Consider the following 21,143-nt stretch of genomic DNA (forward strand, 5'->3'; position numbering starts at 1 on the left):
CTCTATCACCCGAGGCTATCCGGGTGTGTGGGATGCTCTGCCATCCCCAGCTACCCCTGAGGATGAGGGACCCGTGCAGCACAGCACAGGGGTTTTCCACAATGGATTAGCTGCTTGATCATCCAACCTCTGGCTCCAGTTTTGTGAGCTCCACTGAGTGGGGCTCCTGACTTCCTCTCAGAATTGCATTTGCCACAACAGGGACACAGCAATGGCCAAGTCCTTCTCTTTTGCACACACTAGGCAAAGGTAATTTGGCTCCTGGAGAGGGCTGATGCACTACTCAGAAGCTTTGATTTGTCCTGAAGGACATTATGGGGCCTTCTGGTGCCTTAGGACCTGTCCCCCATTCACTGCTAAAGCAGTCAGATAGGTCAGACATACTTTTCCCAGGAGACAGAGTTGGTGGTAGTGGGCTGGGATGCAAGTGAAAAAAGAAAAGGGGATCAGCTAAGCAGGAGATGATCAGGATGAGGAGCTGTGCACACCCTACTCTCCTAAATTCAAACCATGCCCTTGGTAATCCCATCCACCTCTCTCCTCCTTTCCTTCTCTCTATCAGGCCACCAGCACACACAGCCCCCTTTCTGCTCTGGAATGTGTTCTCCGAAACTTAATCTCAGCATGGGGCTCAGGCCAAATCCCCCAACAGATTCGGCCCCGTGACAACTCCCTCCCACCCTGCTTCAGAGTTCAGCAACTCTCTCCTTGCTTTCCCTAGTCTCCTCCTCCTCCTCCCACCCTGTCTGGCCTAAACATTTCACTCCTGATTAATGTATCAGTGACAAGCCAATAGTTCTTGGCTTTAAAGCAAAGCCAGGCCCCACTTTGCACAAACATCTTCACGTCTTCATTTTCTTAAGACTTAGCCCCAAACTCCCTTTTGCTGGGAAAGATGAAGCCCGTTCTACACTCAGGGACTGTCACTGCAAGGCAATGGCAGCCTCCTCTGCACACACTTGCTCCACCAAACACTGTGTGGATTTCTGAGAAGGTGGGGTTCTCCACTGCTCTTTCTCACATGCATCCAGATACAATCCCTTCTGGCCAAATACATACAACATGTGGCCAAAACCAGGTGCTTGTAAGAAAAATTGTCCACCTAAGACACCTCTGACCATGCACACGTCTCCCAGTGCCAGAGGGCAGCAGTGAGGAGCACATAAGCTCAGGAATAGGAGCAAAGTCCCTTGCTCAGAGTTGTGTCTCAAGAAGGCAGTAAAACGTAGCACACACTGACCCTGTGCGGGCAGCAGCCCCAGCAGCAGTTGGGCCATCAGCTCCAGCACGTACTACTTATAAACTCCATCAATAAGTTAGGAACCAGAGGAGGCAGCCTACCTGTCAGGAAACACAGCTCAGGCATTCCCTGGTCTTGCAAAACCTTCTCCCTGAAGGACAGATCTGCAGCCTATCACTCAGGAGGAGGATAGCTTGGGTCAGACTGGGCCACACCATGTCATCCAGTCCATGACCAAAAATGCTACAAAAGGGCCTATGCCAAAGGAGTCATCCCTTGATGCCAGCACGAGCAAGCAAGAATGGATGAGCCTCTCAAGATATGTGAGCAATGGCCCAAGCAAGGCAGGGGCTGTCGGAGAACTAAAGCTACTCACTAGCTAAGGTTACCACTGCAGGGACACTGGCAATGACTCCTTCAGGCACACGAGCAATGCACTGGTAGCGCCCCACGGTGCGGTTGTTGAGAGCCGTGATGATGAGCTTCCCTTGCTCCACGTGGATACCCAGCACCTCGTCCGATCCAGCCAGCTCCTTCCCATTCAGTCTCCAGGTGAGGTTCACGCGAGGGGGGTCCACCACACACCCCAGGCTGACGGGGCCTCCAAGCTTTTGGACAATAGAAGCAGGTTGCACTGTGACCTGCAGAGATTCACCTGCATAGAGGGAAAAAACGGGAATAAGAAAGCTCTGTGAGACTCAGCAATAGAATGGACAGAGGAAAAAGCTGCAGTGCTGTACTATTTGCATTCCAAGTGGCCTTTCCTTGTGTTGCACCATCCCCTGGAGTCCTCATACACCCACCCTAATTTTTAGAGATAAACCTCAGCCCATTTCTTCCTGGCACTGCCTGAGAGAAATGTTCGACTCCAAATGTATCCTCCTCTGGAAGAGGGTTTGAACCTAGACCTTTGGTCAAGGCTACTCAGGGAACAGCAGAGAGAGGAAACCTCTTTGTCTGTGAGGCATGGCTACGCTAAACAGCACTGAGGGAAACCAGAATGGGTAAGAAAAGACACTCACTCAGTTTGGCAAAACAGCTGGCAGCCACAAGCATGAGGCAAGGGATGGGGGACATGGGCCTCTTCCTTCCACGTGTCATTGCCATCCCATGTGCTGTGACCTGGGCTGCCCAGGGAAGGGTCCCATAAGCTGCCGCAGGCGATGCAGTGGATTTGTGGCAGTGGATTCCTGTGGATGACAAGAGAGACAGGATGGATGAAACCCAACCCTGCTTGGCTTCTCTACCAACATCCCTAAACTGCCAGATTCACCAAGCCAGTGGCCTGAGGAGACTACAGATGCTGATGCAAGCATTTCTCTTCTCCAGGCTCTCCCCCAGGCACAGTTGGGAGTCTCCCAAGACATCCCATCCTAAGTACACACACACACACACAGACACACAGTCTCCTGCCCCATTTTGTACTTGGCACAGTGAATGACAGCGATGCACACCGGGCAATTTTCAGGAGCAAAACACAAACATTTCTAACAAAGTGTCACTGAAGATATCCACTGAGTGTTGCTGCCACTTCTTGGCTATGTCTGGAATATATTCTATTTTGAACACTAAAGTAAATGAGCAGTACAAGTCCACTCTAACTAAGAGACTCAACCTATGAAAATACTTCAGATTAACTGTTCTGCCTGAAACACACCACCTATTTTAACTCTACACAAACCACCAGGTTCATACTTGAAAGTGTCGACTAGCCCCAAAAAACTAGAAATGTAAGGCCACCTGTCACAACCCAGGTTGCTGTGAAGAGCTGCACACTGCAGCAGCTGCTTTGGAGACCCATGAACGAACACTAAAGCAGACAAGCCAGGTCAGGGGGATTAAAGACCTCAACAGTCACCCCAAGAGACATCTCAGATGTCAGACTGAGTTCATCTTTAATTGAAGGCAATAGGCTGAAGTCAAGAGGAGATTTCCCTTACTGGCATCATAATGCAGCTATAGGATTTTGAGCTCCCTTCAGCTGCAGCACTAAGACGACCTGCAAGCCTTAGGGCACTGAAGAATTGCTCCTGTGGCATGTCTACAGGGAAGAAGCCCAAGACCAAACCCAAAGCGGCCATGGCAGCCAGCCCAAAGAGCAGTTACACTGCCTGCTCCCCCTGCAGCAAACAGCTCATTCGCCACAATCACCATCCTCAGGAGCACCTGACTCTGCAGGGTGGTATTTCCTATTTCCACCATGGTCACTGCTTGAGCTATCACCTGCTTGAGCTATCACCTGCTTGAGCATGTGTTCTCCATACCCATCTCAGTCAAAAAAGGGCACAAGTTTCTTCAAGCATAACCCCCAAAATTAAACCTCCTAACTCCTAAAGTAAGGACTGACACATACTCCCCCTGAGATGCTTGGTGAGTTGTTCAAGGCAAGGCTGATTACTGCTAGGAAGGAAACCACACATATTTGGGGAAATATCACCAAGCTACTCTCAAATTACTTTGCTTGGCTTTTGGTGACAGCAAAGGTGCAGAAGTGCAGCACAGGGCAATGTCTATGGCCAGCATGCTGAGATGCACATTGTAACAGCAAGAATCCAGCAGGCTGGCTTGCATGCCTCTCTGCAAACTGGGCTGTCCCTCTGACAGCCTCACAAGCTGTTCCTTCCCCCCCCCCAGCTCTGCTTGAAGGAGAAGTCATGGAAGAGACACATAAAGTTGAGAAGAGGAAAGAAAAACCTCCTCAGAGCTGGTGATTTCAAAAGGAAGAAACACCAAGTAAAGCAACATGCTGCTGGAGTTTGGAAAGGCCACAAAGAGCATCTTTACATGGCCCTTTGCAGGCCAGTATGAATCTAGTGCACTGGCTGGCCCAAGGCAGCTCTTTACAGGAGTTACAGGATCATGGGTATAGTGGCTGTGAGGCCAAGATGACAAGCCCTACTGAGAGGCAGAATAAATTAAGTCTAGCTTGGCATGGCCCAATGTGGCTTCCAGGCATCCAGGAGCATGGATGGAGTTCAGACATTGGACATATCCTGAAGGCATCCAGAGAAAACACTAGGCCATACTCCAGCTACTGCAGGCCACAGCCCCGTTACATATGGAAATCCCTGTGGGTAACCTCCAGTGCCAAAGAGACAAGACAGCAACTTCCCTCCCACACACCTCATCCTTCTTGGTGTTCACTCTCCTCACCTCAGAAGAGCGTCAAAATTTCCCCCACCAACCAGCACATAGTGACTTGACAGCTCCAAGTCAATCAGGACACTTTAGTGATTGACTTGGAGACCCATCTGAGTTGCTCAAGTTTATTTCTCCATGTAAGACAGCCACCAAAGCACCCTTCATTATGCCACAGCCACCACAGGGAGTCACCACTGATGATGGCTGTAAAAGTGCCCTCGGTCTGTCCATACCACAACATGCAGTGTTGACACCACTGCTGATGCACAAGTTAAGGTCACACTAATTACACTCATCTGGAAAAGATTTTGAGGTAGTTCAGGCTTAAAAACACCTCACACCTTAATGTTTACTGGAGATGGAAAGCCTTTCACTGATGCAGTAGAAACATTTTGGGGTAGGACTTACTGTCTGGCTCCTCAGCATTGGAAGCCTATGGAGCAAAGCTGACTCATTCCCCCTATCTGGATGGGTTTGGCAGCAGGATGGAAAAATGTTGGACAGAGAGGAGTTGCTCCCTGGAGCCCAGGCTGACGAAGGGGTTAGGCAAAGATATTCCAACCAGACCTCCCTGCAGCTCTGCGTTGCACAGAGCCTCTGGCCAGAAGGGCAAAGCCAAAGGCACAGAACTGTGCATGAGACCCCTCGTGAGCTAGGACCACCCAGGCACATCGATGCAGTGACTGAACTGGCTGCCCCCAGGTCTGTGAAAAGATGAAGAGCAATAGGTGGGGAGAAAAAAAAGGGAGCTCAAAAAATTTGGCCACAGCACTAGGCAGATTGAACAGTATTGAGCAGAGAATGAGGAGAGAAGGTGTGTTGCAACGAGTGTATGTATGGTACCTCCCCAAACCTCCAGGCAAGAGTACAAGCTCTAAATAGGGACATGTGGCCATTTCTTTCACAGCTGAGTGAAGTACAAAAAGTAAATGGCCAGCATAAAAATAATGAGGAAAATGAATGAAAACATCAATTCCAAAAGAACTATTAGGATCCGGGGCCAGATTTTGAAATTCTCAGCTTTTACAATTGAAGCCAGATTTTCAAAAGCATTCAGTTCTTGACATGCTGAGCACTCCTGAATAGGCAACCAACTTACTTCGATGCCTAAATGGGAGCTGACCTCTTTTGAAAATGCTGTCCTTAAGCAGGCTGCAATAGTGCAAAGCAAGGAACTTTATTAATCAGGCAGCTTTCGATCTGCCTCCTGTCCTGCCAGCAGCACCAGAGTGGACTGCAGTGGGAAAGAAGGCAGAGGTGGGAAGTGGAGGAGACCCCAGGCACCCCAGCTGACTTCCCAGAGGTGGTGGACCCAGGGGCTGAACCAGGGGCTGCAGGACTGCTGCATGACGGGGTCCTGCTCTGCTGCCTCCTCTCCCCAAGGCAGGTAGCTTGTGAAGTGCCCCTGGTTGCCAGCACTTCTGCAGTCACCTATAATACCACTCCTGACAGCTCCTGCTTAATTGCTATCTAGGAAAAGAAAGAGTTAAAGTAATTTAAAGAGATTCGAGAGGGAGGGGAAAAAAAATTTGTTTGTTTATTTATTTTAAATTCTTTCCTGCCAGGTTAAAATAACAATTTCCTGTCGGTGGAGCTCTAAGTCCCTTTCAGACAGCCCAGTAAATCAAAAGAGGGGCTATTAAGAGAACAAAATTAACGAGAGCTTAATCAGTTAAGGAGGGGTGGTGGGGGTGTAAAATCTGTCGGCTCAGCTTCCCACCACACACCTAAGCCCAGCGAGGCCCCTGCCTGCAGCCCCAGCTGTGCCATGGCGGCGGAGGGCACTGCAAAGGCAGCGGAGCGAGAAAGGAAAACCAGCGGTGAAGATATAAAAGGGAAGAAAGGCCCGCGCCTGAGCGGGGGGGGGTGACAAATCTCGAAAGGAAAAAGGGATTTGAATTAAGCACAGGCCGCAGGAGAGGTGTTTGCTGATTAGAAACTGAAGGTTTTACTGAGGAACTGCAGCTCACAGCCCCAAGCCCCCTCCTGCTTAACAAGGGCCAGCCAAGCAGCCCTTGTTACTGCCACATTGCCTGTAATTTACAAGGCTCCCAAATAGGAACCAGCCTGTGCCCCAGCTCCGGGGCAGCATCCCGCAGCACACATCCCAGGCAGGGATGGATGGGAAGGCTGCGGGAATGCCCAGGCAGACCGGGAGCTGTGTGGAGTCACCGAGCACATGGCAGCAGGCTGGGGTTGTGATATTCAGATGGACCTTGGGAACTTCTTCCTGCAAGGCATGAACAGTGGGAAGGGGCAAGTATTGCTCTGCACCGAGGGAAAGGCTGCAGCAACTTCAGTCCAGCCACCAGCTGGGGACACCCTGGGTGACTCTGGAGAATTCACTGCAGCTGCTCTCTGTTTCCAGCAGGTCAAGCAGGGACAGTGAAACTCCCAGCTCTCTGTTTCATACATTGAGACCTCAGCTTTTCAGAAAAAGCAATGTCTTACACAGTATTACGAGCCAATTTTACTTGTAATCATTACTTTTTAATACAACACAGTAGTTTTTTCCTGCCTAAAGCAAAAACCACTGAAAAAAAAAAAAAAACGTGAAAAAGAAAAGACCAACTGCACCCCTTTGTTTTACAAATTGAGGAATCTGAGGGCTAGAAGAGGAAGCCAACCTGGCCCAAGGTTATCCAGTAAAGCAGTGGCAAGTGGGGCTGGAAATCAAAAGCTCTCTGATTGGAACCTCCATTCTATCAAGCAAGTTGTTCTTGGATGCTAAATGTTTTCCATCCCCTCTGAAAAATCCCACTGTACAACTGTATAATCCTCTAGCTGAAAAAATACTGTCCAGGTGACATCTTTGAGCAGATCAGCTGCAAAGTCCTTGCAGGATTCCTGGGCATGGACAGCAATCTGGACATCCCTGGCTGCTTCTCCCTGACCCATCAAACAGTAACATCCCACAGGGCAAAATTAACCTCTACCGAACCCCTGTCCCCATTTCAAAGTATTAATTTCACACAGATAAGTTAGGCTCATTTTCTCTGAAAGGGTTTGGGAAAAGGACAGGTTGGTGCAGGACAGAAGCTCCTCTCCCACAGAACATCATGGGCAGCTGATGGGGATGGGTGTGCAGATGCCATAAGGAGTGGCAGGATCCCAAATGGGAAAATCAGGTGGTATCAGGAGTGGGCAGAAAGGCAGAACCCAATATTATACCACTATGTTTGAAGTCAAGGAGGTAGCACAGTGTTTGTGGAAAAAGGGATAAAAGCTTGCCCCTTCTTCCCTCTTGTAGCACTGAGAGCTTCTGATTTAAGAGTGCATTAGCTCTTTTAACATAGCCCTTGACTAACTGTATGAGAGGGTCACCTTCTCCCTTTTTTAAAGCAATTAAGCAAAAAGACTCTTTCAGTGGTTGCTTGTGAGCTCAGAGAGTCCATCAAAAAGCCACAACAGAGAAAGCCTGGGATAAATTCATGCTCATACTCAGAAAGAAAATATCCAGAATAAAACCTGGCATGGCAAAACCACCAGAGATCAGTGAGTTTTCCTAAAAACTGCAACTGGGTGACCCTAAAAAGAACCACAGTTTTAATTCAAGCAAGTCCTGAGAAATAGACACCTCTTTAAAAAATAAACTAAACTTGCAGGGAAAACTCTTTTCCTTGAACAGGACTGCTCATGCAAACCAAACCAGCAACAAACCAAACATGCAAACATCTTTGTAACTTTTTTGTCTTCCTCAAGATGAAGCTGCTTCCCTGAGCAGTTTCTTTCCATAACAGCCTGCATCATCACCAGGGAGAGGACTGGGCATGCTGGCTTTGACTTAGCAACAGGATGCAAAGCCTTCTCATAGCCTGTCTGACTTTTGCTCATATCCCTGAGGACCCAAGGCCTGCAGTTTCTGGCAGCTCTCCATCCAACAGCTCCTCTGAACTGAGCGCCACTTTCCAGCTGGCATTGATCAGGCTGACTTTGCTGAGACCCAGAAAACCCCTTCACGTTGGCATTTCATCAGCCAGCAAGCGTGAGGCCTCTTGAAGAAGAAATGCCACCCTCACACCTGCCACGGGCTCCCCAGTGTCACCACAGCAGTGACACCGCAGTGGGTGAGCCTCACCTTGGGCGCTGCCTGTGGCATGGTAGGACCTGTCAGCTGGGGGACAGCTCTAGTGCAGGCAGGCCACGGATGCAAGGATGGCCTTGCCCCACAGGTACACGTCCTTTTTTCCACAGTTACCGGGAGAGGAGCCCTGTGCTAAAACAAGAGTATACACACTGGCTTTTGCTGCCCCTTGGTGTGCCCTGAAAGCAGCTCCAGTCCTTGAAAATACAAGGCTAAAGCATAAGAAAAAAAGAAAATCCACCTCCTTTCTTCAATATCATGCTCCCCCCATGCCCTAGACACTTAATTTCCCTCTTTCACCCCCCCCCCCCCCCCGGCTTCCCCCTCCATTCTGAGTAAATTCAATTTGACAACCCTGCTAATTGGATAAACGCTGCTCCCTACGCTTCTTTAAGGCTGCCCGCTTTTCTCTCCTTGTTTTTGGAGGGCGATTGTGGCTGTTCTTTAACATGAATTCCATCTGCTTTATTTCTCCTCTGCCCATTCAAGACACCTCCTGAATATGTATGAGGGGCTGCGCCCCCCCCACCCCTTTTCTACTCCATCCCACCTCCCTCCCTCATCACCCCCCACCCCTCTCCCTGCCCTCTCCCATTGCCCGGGACAATAACCCCCCAAATGCCCCCTTCTCCCACCCGGGCCCTTTTGCTTTAGATAAACACAGGCAGTGTCAAGTGTGAGGAGGGGGGGGGAAGGATGGGGTTCAACTGCCAGTCAAGCCTCGGGCCCTCAATGAAGCCCGGAGGCCTACCCTAATCTGCTGCATGCTTGCCATATGGGAGCTGTGTTGCCCTGGGAAACACTAACAGGCAGAACGGAGCTTAATAGAGTCCATATTCATTGTAATGCAGTGAAATGGCTCGAGGGACTATTGCCCCTTGGGTCTGTTTTCATTCTTCTGTTTCCCCTCTTTCTTTTCTCTCTCTCTTTTTTTTTTTTTTTAATAAATTTTTTTTCCTCCCCTCCTTCTCCCCCTCCTTTTTTTTTTTTTCCCTTCTGTTTTGGTTTCTTTTTTTCTCCTTCTTTCTTCCTTTCAAAAGGACGAAGTCCCTGGAGAGCTCTAATCTGGAGAGGCTGGGGGCTCCCCGAAGGGCTGCCCAGCCGATGGGGCAGGAACGGGAAGGGGGAAGGGAGAGGGTGGAGGTGGTTAGGGAGGCGAAGGAGAGGTGGAGGGCAAGAGGAAAGTAGTAACTAATAAGCATGCAGCCGGCCAGCTGTCAAGATGCTGACAATACTGCTCCGGGTGCAAAGAGCCCGACAGGCAGCGCTGGCACGGAGCTGGCGCAGGGTCCTCCCGGGAAGTGCCTGCCTCCCCTAAGAGCCGTCCCGAACGCGGCACAAGCGGCAAAGAGGAAAAAAAAAAAAGAAAAAAAAGAGAAGGGCGCAGATGGAGCGTGCTGCACAGCCTCTTCAGAAACAAAGCGCACCTAGGAAACAGATGTTGTTGCTGCAACAAGCCTGGAACTACTGGCTGCTCACTGGCTCCTTCTCCCAAGTGTGTGCCGGGAGAAAGGGGCCCTGGAGCAGCTGCCAGGGCTGCCCCCGTGGCTGGGACAGGCTGTGTCTCCAATCAAAACCTTTCAGTCCAGAATCACTCTCTCAAACTGGAGAGCTACTACAGTTTTACACCAACTTTTCCTCAGCACTCTCCATCCTTCCCATTCTTGATCCACCTGTAGACTCTCCCGCCTCGCAGCTAAGGTCCCAGTTTAGGGAGCTGAGGAATCCTGAAAGGGGTGTACATCTGCAGCACTTACAGAAGGGTGCAGGCCCTGAATTCAGGAGCTTGATTTTCAAATGGCAGAGAACCAGCAGAATTGCTGCTATCAAGATCGTGCTGCTATCGAGATCAAGGCCCCACAGAGGTGCAGCTCAACTTACTCTCTTGCCAAGGCTGGTGTCAGGAAAAAAGGGTCAGGATCCCCTTGAAAACCACATCAATGTAGTAACACACCTGTGATGTGTTATTTGCTCTGGAGTGTTTTCAGTTTTCCTCACAACTGCGATAAACTCAGCTGATGTGCAGCAACAAAGTCTCACTTTTTTGAGGCTTTGCTATGGAACAACACTGAATCTTCATTGTAAGAAATATTTCAGAGGAGGCAGCAGGAAAGGGGTCACCCACTGATACCAGTATGATGTGAAAACACACCTTCAGTCTCAGAAGCAAGGGATTTAGTGCACTGTATTGCTTGCCTGAAGCAATCTCTCTTGCCACATCAAAACAACACTTGCTTTATCATTCCATCACAACTGAAGCGGGAGATCAGTGTCAATGCAGTCAGATGCTGTACTAAACACAGAAGAACAATCCCATGTCCTCTAGACTTCACACCATTGGGTAGAAGAGTTAGTTATTTTAGGATGCTTGATACAAGCACTAAAAAAAATTACCTGTCCATACCTTTTTGCTCTTTGGACAAAGAGGAAAAGCATGTAATAGAGAGAGCTGGGAATAAGTGAGAATGTACATCTGGACAAGAAAAGCCCAGAGAATGGCTCTGCTGGCAACTGATGCAGTGGGACCCACAGGATGGGTGGTGAGTGCCAACTGATGCAGGTGGCTCTGGTCTGGGCTCCACCACTCTGAATCCTACACCAACATGAGCCGGGCCTCAGGTTGTTCCCTCCCAGTCAGCAGCTGCAGTGGAGGAGGGCGCAGGGACTGATGGGCAGTTCCCACCAGGAGCTGTCATCACACAGGCACAGATGTGCCTCTGTGTTTACATTACTCAGGGCACTGCTTTGTTTTTCCCTTCTCATCCTTTGCAAACAAAAAAAAACCCCAAACCTTGAAATCTGATGTTGAGATTCTAATTGCCTCTTGGGTTAGGGAGAGGTCAGAGAGAAGGCAGGCCCGGCAGATGTAGGGGAAGTGATGCCAGGCAAAAGCCCTCAGAGATGCTAAAGGGAAGTGCGGAATAAAGGTGACAGAAAATAAAGAGCAGGAAAATTAAATTTAGATGACAGGGCCAAGAAAGAAGAAATAAAGGAGTTGGATTTTGGCAGATTTCCTCACGTTGCGTTTGTCCCCACTGCTTCAGGACAATGACATGGCAATGCTATAGCTCACTTGCCAGATGCATATCCAGGCTCAAGTCTTTTTCCTGTTTTCCTCTGAGCAGGGGCTGTCACTTCACACCATCACCTCTCAAGCAATTCTCTCTCCCCAGCTGACACTTAATTTAAATGTGCCCTGCTTGGAATAGCAGGAAAACCACTCCTGCTCTCCACCAGAAACTCCTTGCTGCTCTGAGACAAAAGCTTAAGACTTCTGCAGCATGCCCTGGTCTCAGCGAAACAGCATTTTTCCATGGAGAATTCCATGGAAAAATGGACATCTAAATGTCCAAAATGGACATTTAGAGACATTTCCATCACCACCATAAAGAGAAACTGCCTTTTAGTTTGCACTCCTTTCAGGATGCTCTTATCCAAAGCCGTTTTCACTCTCCATTGCTTCCCAGCAGCTCTTGGGGAACACACACAGGCAACTCTCACTCCCTGACTACAGGACATCAAGATGTTGACCAGAACAACCATTTTGCCACTGATGACGCAGCAATGCTAAAAAAACCCCAAACCCTAGGCTACCTAATATCACCCTATGGCCTCCCTGCAGCCGCAGCAGTGGTCAAGAATGGGAAGGAAGACCACAAATCATGGCAAAGGTGGGACATGGAGCTGCCCTGAAAAGACCCATCTCTATTTTACTGTTTCTGTCACGTGATGGGGTCAAGCTTGCAAGAGGACAGACAATAAATATCCCAGCATCCATTCATGCTGGTAACCACCAGCTGAAACACTCCTCTTTCTGTATAACATGAACCAAAGCACAGAGGAGTGGGGGACAAACCCCACCAGTCAGCATCTGCATGGAGCACAGCAAGAGTGCTCGGGGAGCAAGCACATTTCAGTGTCTGTCAGCTATGGCCATCTGCAAAATGAGACTCAGAAGCTCTTTTTCACAGAATAGATCACAAGCCAGACACAGCAGCTATGGACACTTTTTAAGAGCAGCCCAAATCTTCATATGCCTAAACATGGGATACCTTTAAGTACCAAACTAAAAAAAAAAAAAAAAAAGAATCCAAATAATCTTTGTCTAGGAACAATAGAAAAATCTTGTCCATGTCCAATTAGAAATAGTAATAGAGTGGAACAAATACATGAATAAAAAAACCCCAAACCACAAACCAGAAAAGTTCACAGAAACTGCCAGTGACACTGTTAAGCCCTCCTTGGGGGAAGCTGCTATGGGGAAATTTTCCTGTTGGCAGAGCAAAGACTTGGGTAGCTTTCCTAGGCTCTGAACCTTCCAGTATGTACTTGAAGAGCAAGGGTGCCTACAACTGCTGCAGCAAAAAACTAGCCAAGCTTATCATAAACCTAAGCCAGTGGCACAGGAGAAATACCTGCTAAAACAACACATCCCCTGGATTATAACAGAGGACTTGATTCTACTGCCACCAAAATCAGCCTGATCTTTGCCTTGACTTCAATGGGAGCAGGCCCAGAAACTGCATTAACAAGCACAAGGCTAGTTTAACACAGTTGACATCAAAATCCAGAAGAGCACACAAAAGAGACAGGACAAAGTACTTGCCAGTAACGTCAATACAAAGTTTAATCCCCAGATGGCTGGCTTTAGAGACATCCCCATCACCACCATAAAGAGAAACTGCCTTCTAGTTTGCACTCCTTTCAGCAATGACTTGTTGCTGGGATGCAAAAGAGCACAAGCCCATTTTTCTTGTCCTTTGAAGACGGTATTTAAAAGTTGGGGATTTTTTTTTCTTTCCTAAATTTGAGAATAAATGGGAGTTTTTACTCTTCATAGCTGTCACTAAATTGCTTTTCACTAACAATAATAATTTTCGTTATGGGAGCAGGTCAAAAGCCTCTAGAACTCTCTGCTGGGACAAATTTCCCCTGGAAGACATGTCACTACTCCAAAAAACACAAGAGGAAGCTCAAGGCTAGCAAAACAAAGGGACAGAAATGACTGTTCATAGAAAATGCTCTGGCTTGCGCCAAATGCCTAAGGTGGGGTGCAGGGATTAGTGCTGAGTGCCAGAACCCAGATGGGCTGAGCCAGAGCCCTACTTTGTGCCATGATCAGCAGCTGCTATGCTGCTCCAAAACCCCATGGGGCCCACCCTGAGGTGAAAGATCATGGGGGACACACTCACAGTGGGGTCTAAGGATGGCTGACAGATTTCCCCTCTTCCCAGAGATGAAGAGGAGAGGGCTGCATTGTTTAGGCTTTTTTAAAGGTTGTGTTTGCATGTGATTTGCCCCATTTATCAGCACAACAATAAACACGCCTTTCCAAAAATGACGGTCCCGTTGAGGACAGTGAGCCAAACACGGCAGGAGATGAAGCAAGAGCTCAGGTCACCCTGCACAGATGGGCAGGGCCGCCATAAGGTTTCTCTCTGTTGACAAGGGGATGCTCCATAACAAAAGGATGGCAAAATGCTGCTGCCTCAGAGCCTGGGAAGGGAGACTCACCTGTTGTGCCCCAGCCAGCTCCTAGGACACACCAGTAAGTGCCACAGCCAGCCTTAACAAGCAGCAGCAGCGCCCCTGAGGATCAGGCACACAGCACAGACCTGCCCCTGGCTTCCCACTTGTCACTGCTGCCCGTCAGAGCCGAAGGCCCCTCCCCAGGCCTTTCACACAACAAGCATCAGCAGCAATTCCAGCTGTAAAGTTTGCTTTCCTTGACACAGTTTATTTTCTCCATTCCCCCGCATCCCACCCCTGCCACTTACCCCTCACTCCAAAAAGGCTCTCTCAAACAGGCTTAAGCTTTAAACAAATAAGGGCTTGACAAGCAGCAGCCTGCTCCCGTTTCCCTCCCCACCAGCCCTGCTCTCCCGCCCCCACCGCTGCCTCCACCTCTGAGCCGTGGCGCAAGCGGAGCTGGCGAGCGCCGTGCAGGCATAGAAAACAAACACGTGGAGCAGAGCCAGCTGTGAAGTTGGATTTGGCATACGCTGTTTGCAGAACGAATAAAAGCACATGAGAGAAGAGGGAATGGGAGAAGGGCGACAGACTGGGGAGCCGGGGTGCCCTGGGCTCAAGGGGAGAGCGTGACTCCAGTACAAAGCCCTGGCACATGCCTGCTGCAGGGTCTTGTGCCCTGCATGGAACTGGAGGGGGGAACAGTCCTACAGACACATTTCCTGAGCTCTTTGGCATCACACTTCCACACCCCTTTCCTAGCAAGCTGGACTGTTTTTGCATGTGCTTGCCCTCCCTCCTGGGCAAAAATTAGTGCGTTCTGATGCAACGTGTGAAAAATAAATGCACTTTTACCCCCCGGGGCATGCAATTCTCCCCCTTTCTTTCTTTCTTAGGGTTTCTATTTCCATTGCACATTATGCTCCAGGGCCCCACAGCACAGGAAACCCTGACCCAACTGCCCCATCACCTCGGCTGAGATTACATATGCTGAAGGTCCACATTTACATTAATCCCCCTCCCAACTGTCCCTTTCTGTAAGGGTTTCAGACAAAATATCCCTCCCCTTAAACCCAAGCTCCCAGGAGATGTTAGCTCGGGTATTATTTATTATTCTGCCTTCATCTGTCTGGTCTAGCCATAGGAATGGCACTGGAAGGCTTTAAGAATAGATCACCTATGGCCTTACATCAACACTGGATCCATGCAGGTTTTCCTCCCTCTCCCAATTATCTCCAAGCAAAATGAAACAGAAACATATGCACTCTGCCTGGTTTGGGGCAGAATCCAGTGATTTGACGTGGTTTGCTTGTGGTTTCCACTCAAAACCATAAACCAGCCCAGGTTTGCTTGGAAGGTCCTCAGCTGTGTTTGGAAGCTGTAAGAAAAGCAGCAGTGTCCTACCTGGTCTTGGACCCTGTCCAAAACAGGCCAGCAGCTGGATGGATTAACAGCCCAGCCTGACCACCCAGACACCTGCAGACATGTTTTCACAAGTCTCATTACCATCCCTGAAACACAGTAAGGACTTTACCCTCTTCGGGCCCGCTGTGAACACTTGTCCCTCAGCATCACTCCAAACCACCAAACTGACAACAAGAGACAGTATTTGGATAGTTTTCTTCCTGAGAACTACATTATGGACCCCTGATCATGAGCAAGGAAGGTAGAATTGGAGAAATACTGCAATTGCTTTTTTCTTTTGGGGTAGAATTTACTGAGACACCTAATACAGCCATGGATCACTGCAAATAAAGCATTGCTCAAAACCAACAACCCCACTCCTATCTCTCTCCCTTTTGGAGGCAAATTAGCAAGACAGAGATGGATAGAAACTCATAGTCTTGGAGGTTATGATGCCACATTTCTGAAATTGCCTCCTCTGTTGGACAAAATATACTCCTACCCTGTGTCTCAGCTTTCCAGGCTGCAAGAACAGGAACAGCAAACTCCAGCTGGTACAAGCAGTAACGAGATGAACATGAGTCAGATAATTTCAGAGTCTCATAGAAAGGTGCTAGACAGGTATGTAGTGTTATTATCTCTACTGCTTCCTGGTAGCCCCAGGATTTTTGGATTAGTAAAATACAGATGTCAGCATCTTGGGGATAGTGCCTCAGTAACTGAACCAAACAGGGAGCGGCATGCTGACTGCAACAAGGGGAAAATATGAATTTGCAGCGCACACAAAATATTGTGGTTAAGGGAGACAGATACCACTGACAACAGGGAACAGGATAATTCATTGGGGCTTGTCAGACTAAACTTTCTGAAATCAGAGACTTAGGGAAAGTGTTTGTCAAGCAAACATTCAAACATCCAGCTGCCAAGAACTAAGTAAACAGAGAAGGAGAAGTAGCAGAGCCAATGTGGCACCATTTGCAAGTACCCCATGATCATCAGTCACAGGCCAACTGAGCCCATCAGCAAGCACTAGTGAAGCCAAGGGGATGAACTACTGCAGGAAGACCCACCACCAGGGTGGACAAACAATGAGAAATTCACACCTTCAAAATGTTTTCATCTAGAATAAGATTTGCAGAACTGGGCAGGTGTAAGTACAGCAGTCTGTGTGGTTCAGTGGACACCTTCCTGCACCACACACATGCAACTACCTGGGCACATGAAATAAAGACAAAGTCCAGGCTGAAAGCAGTCCTCCAAGACAGTGAGCAAAAACCAACAGCTCTGGTACCATGCATTTTAGTCCCACTTCACCTGAAAACCTGCAGTGGTATTTACTGTGCTTATGAGGAGCCTGAAACCAGGGCCAAAGATTTGAGGGCAAACCAGCTGATCCCAGCCCTGAAGCTAAGGGTGCCAAGTTGCACTGGGCAAGTGAGGGGAAACACTGGTCTCTGCTTCCCACCTAAGTGCCTATCCATCAGTCAGAGCTTTACTCCCGTGGTTCACAAGACTGCTGGAAAGGGTACCTGGGTGACTTAAGGGATCCAAGAAAATGGATGAAAAATATGCAAGTTTAGACATGCTGTGCAGTAAGACATGCACATGGAATTTCCAACCAGGTCTGCTGACCTCTCTGGGAAAGCATTCAAGATTGAACATGTCAAAAATAAAGCTGAAACCCATCACAGGCAATCCTACAAATGCACCTTTTGTCTACACACCCCTATTCTTCTATACCTCATCCCAACAATGACACCAGAGTGACATTATATTAATTTCCTATAGATCAGACCTCTCTTGGCTGTCTGAAAGAAGTATAACAGACACAGGGCATGCTTCAAGGCCAGCACTGGATGCATCACTTTTCTATTAGTCACTGGCCATGGATGCACCCACAGTAGTGATGGTATAACCATTCCTTGGCATGTTTGTGGCCACCTGCATTCTGCACAAGTGATCAAAAACTCTCATGCTGCAAAGGTGCTGGGAAGAGGAAGTTTGTGGTTCTGCAGCCCAAAATTACTGACACCTTTGTACCTAGACTGTGTTTATGTATAGGAGGTTCACAGGGGGGTTAGGAAAACTGTCATCCTCCTAGCTAGAGAAGGACTGTGAGAGATCAAAGGACCCAGAGAGGCTGCTGGTTCCAAAGAAAAAGAGGCTTGCAGGTTTAGTTGTGATGAACAGTGACTCTGTCTGAGTTGACACAAAGGCACTTGATGCATTTGATGCATACAGCATTGGTTCACTCCAACTCTGAGGGAGGAGGGTGGCCTTCCACAGGAGAACTCCATCCAGATTTAAAAGGCTGAACCTCCATACTAAGAAACAGCCCAGTACCACAGACAAAAACCCTTGAGGTTTTTTTTCATCAGGAGATAAATGACCTCTTCTAGAGTCCTGACATAAGTGCTCCAAGTATTTATAACCTGGAAGAGATATTAATAAAGAGGCAGAGTTGCTTTAACTTTCCCTTCTCTGCTCCCCTCCTGTATTCTCACCCTCAATTTGCTACTGTGCAACAGTCCTCGGGCAGTTAAATCAGCAGCCTACATGATGCAGTATTTAAAGCCCAAGGAGCTATAAACATGGCAGTAAATACATGCCTACAGACATTTTCTGCCCTCCATATCCTCCAAACTTGCAATTTTCTCACATGGGAGACTGGCTCAAAACAGACAGGAGGAACCAGTGCTATGACCAGCCAGTGGTCCCCAGCACAGCCACAAGCTACCTGGGGCTTGCTGCTGCAGTCCCAGCGGTGCAGGGCTCTTTTGGTCACAGGACAAGGTGTTTCCCAAGCATCACAAGGCAAAAGTGCTCCCTGTCCTGCAATGGGAACAGCTGAAGCAGAGTTCAGCACCATCCCAAATCCGACCAGGTGATTCTGGCAGGGCAGGAGGTGGCCCAGCAGTCCTAACCCCTGTAAGGAAACTGCTGATCTCATTTTTTCAACCACAATGGCACTGGTGTTGGACTCTCACTCATAAACAAGTGCAGACTGCTCATCCACTCCTTAGGGTTTCCAACAGGAGAACAAGCACCTCAGACCATTGACAGCATTTAGTCACAACAGTAGACTTTGGTTTGAGATCATTCACATCACCTGGGCCACACAGCACGACACCATCCCACTTTTGGTCCATGCCTTTGCTGTTTCCCTTGATGGCAGAAGTGGGTGAACAAAGGGTTAAGCTGGTACAGCCTCAAAAATCACTCATTGCTTTCTGAAGCAAGAACATCTTTGGCAGGGTCCCCATCTGGGAAATGACATCCCGCCCCCCCCTCGCGTCCCCCTGAACTCAGAACAAAGCACTGCACTGCCCAACATGCTCCTCCACTGTTTTTATCTTGGTCCAAATGCTTGTTGCGTTTCAACTTCTGCCAAAAAGAAATGCATAAAAAAATATAAAAAAGGCATGTGTGGGGCAGGGGAGAGGAAACAGAGAGAGTAGAGTGAAGTCATTAAAACCAAATCTTGATTACCTACCAGTGGTGGAAAAAGGAAACAGGGGAGAGGAGATTTTTCTGTTGTGATATGCTTTTTGAAGCTGAAATCAGAAGGCACAGAGGAGACATGACTTCTCCACACAATCCTCCACCTGGGACCAAAATTAACTGCTTTGCCTTTCCAGTCTACCATGTGCCACACCATCATCATCATCATCAGAGGAGGAAGCATCTGCTTCCTCACAACAATTTCTGCCAATCACCACACACATTTTTTACTACTCTCACAGCTGTAGCTCTCACAGAGTTCCTGCACCCAGCACTGAGCCCTGGTGGCATAGGACTGGAGGACACAGCACAGCTGGCCTGCCATTTCCACCTTGATATCAAATACAAAGGTTTGGCCATTGCAAAGCCATAGGAAATCCTAGGGGAAATGAGCCTGGAGAAGATGGCTTGTGCATGCTTTGTGGAGAGGCTGGATGGGCCAAATGAAGAGTCCCAGACTGGCTCTGTCTCCCAAAAAGACAGACAGAAAAAATAATTAAAAAAAAAGACAGACAGAAAAAATAATTTAAAAAAACTGCATTGGCTAAAGAAGCATTTAAAAGCAAAACAAAAAACCCAGTCTGGTTTGTAGTCTGTAACAGCTGAACCCAGGGACATGCAGAGCATGCTTTTTGTTCCTTCAGTACAAAAGCCCTTGGTTTCCCCTTCCTCCTCATTCCAGCATTTCCCCATTGGGGGTGTCAGAGACAGTTCAAGGCCTCCCAGTACTTCAGACAAAACTGGGTTTTGCTGCCCTTAGAACAAGTGACTGGGATCTAAGAGAACTGGGGAGATTTGGGGAGCTGAAGAGCTGCAAAGGCTAAACCTGCTGCCCCTGGAGGATGGCCAAATGGTCAACATCCCCATGACCTGCCACAGGCCAGTGCTTCCCTCCAGGGTTTGGCTTCCCAAGGTGTGACTTTGGCTTGCAGGCTGCATGGCCAGGCCACTTGGATTCCCCAGGGCTTGCTTGTGCTACAGCTGGTGCTCTGCAGCATGTCAAAGAGAGGGAGAGATTAACTCCTTTTTTAAGTATCTCATTACTATTATATTTTTAAACACAGCTGGTTGAAAATTTTTCAGCAGAGCCATAAATAAATAAATACTTTGAGGAAATTTCCTGTGATCTGAAAATTTTACTGACTGGTCTGGCCTTTATCAGATTATGTTCCCTCTCCAGTATGCATAAGCTCCACTTGCTTCTGCTTTCTCTCCTGTAAGGACCAAATCCATTGAAATATCTATAAAATATCAAGATTTCAATGCCTGTACTGTTTGATATTTTAACAACCACGCTCCTGACCGGCACAGCAGTCACATATTCATTGTGATCCCACCTGATGATTTTTAATTTTCCCTGCAATCAGAGGTGTCACCTGCCAAGACCCTAAGATCCAGATATTAAAAATTTATTAACCTGTCTGCAAAACACTTCTTTTCCTGCTCTTAGGAGAGAGATGACAGAACACAATCGGTTGGGAATCTAATGTCTCTGACAGGCTTTCCTCCTTCACAGATCATCCTGCTACAATGCCTCCATCATAGCTAGCTTGGTTTAGAAAGCAGTTTCTACAGCTGAGGACAACAGTCAAAATCACCATCTGTCATGACATCCTACATAAAATAAATAAGAAAGACAACACCACCCACTACCTCCTATTAGCAGACTGTTAAGGAAAGCAAACAATCACCCACTTCTGAAGAAGCCCAAGACAGGAGGAGCATTTCTCTTCCAGTCGGTCCCTGCCTGCCGGTGGCAGACAAAGCCTGTTTAGTAGTGTCTGTATGAGAAGCTGCTATTATATAAATAGCAAATAAAGTTCAGCTGAGAAGAGGTGCCCCAAGCGTGAGGCTCTGCACATGGAGCAGAGGAAATGCTTGCTCCAGAAAGGCTGCCTTTCTACAGCACTTCTCATTTTAACAGGATGGTTCCCATTTAAACCCTCTTCAATCCTGAAAGAGATGGCTTGGAGCCCCCAGCCTCCTTACCCAAATGCTAACCCACTCCTTGTAGCCCAAAAAAGGAAATAAATTCATGAACAAATAATTTCCAGTACTTTTTTTCCAGGCTATTGTTATGTGACTGCATTTGGAAGTAAGAAAGAAAAAAACCAAATACATGACTGTGGTCAGAGTCTGGCCTAGAACAGGGGAAGGAAAGAAAGAAACCTCAAACCCCAAACCCAATCCTTGTTTTTTATGTTTAGTCATTTTTGGAGAAAACTATAAGCAGTAAAAAGACCAGGAATAAACACTGACACCAGCTCCTGGGCTTTGGGGTTGACAATAGGAGATTCTAATCTA

The 21,143-nt window shown here is 48.1% G+C and overlaps 1 protein-coding gene across 2 annotated transcripts in view; it reads right to left on the reverse strand.

Annotated features, from left to right (window-relative positions):
- Positions 1-21,143, reverse strand: part of BOC (BOC cell adhesion associated, oncogene regulated) — a 54,796-nt gene that overhangs the window by 20,732 nt on the left and 12,921 nt on the right. For both annotated transcript variants that reach the window (XM_071433351.1, XM_071433350.1), the window contains exons 2-3: positions 2,263-2,430; positions 1,617-1,895 (exon numbers count right to left, since the gene is read on the reverse strand). In XM_071433351.1, the coding sequence (XP_071289452.1) occupies positions 1,617-1,895; positions 2,263-2,347 (364 nt within the window). In that variant the 5' untranslated portion in view covers positions 2,348-2,430. The remainder of the gene's footprint in view (positions 1-1,616; positions 1,896-2,262; positions 2,431-21,143) is intronic.

Source organism: Agelaius tricolor, unplaced genomic scaffold, assembly GCF_023055355.1.
Source record: "Agelaius tricolor isolate 1412-34295 unplaced genomic scaffold, bAgeTri1.0.p SCAF_9, whole genome shotgun sequence".
NCBI lineage: Eukaryota > Metazoa > Chordata > Aves > Passeriformes > Icteridae > Agelaius > Agelaius tricolor.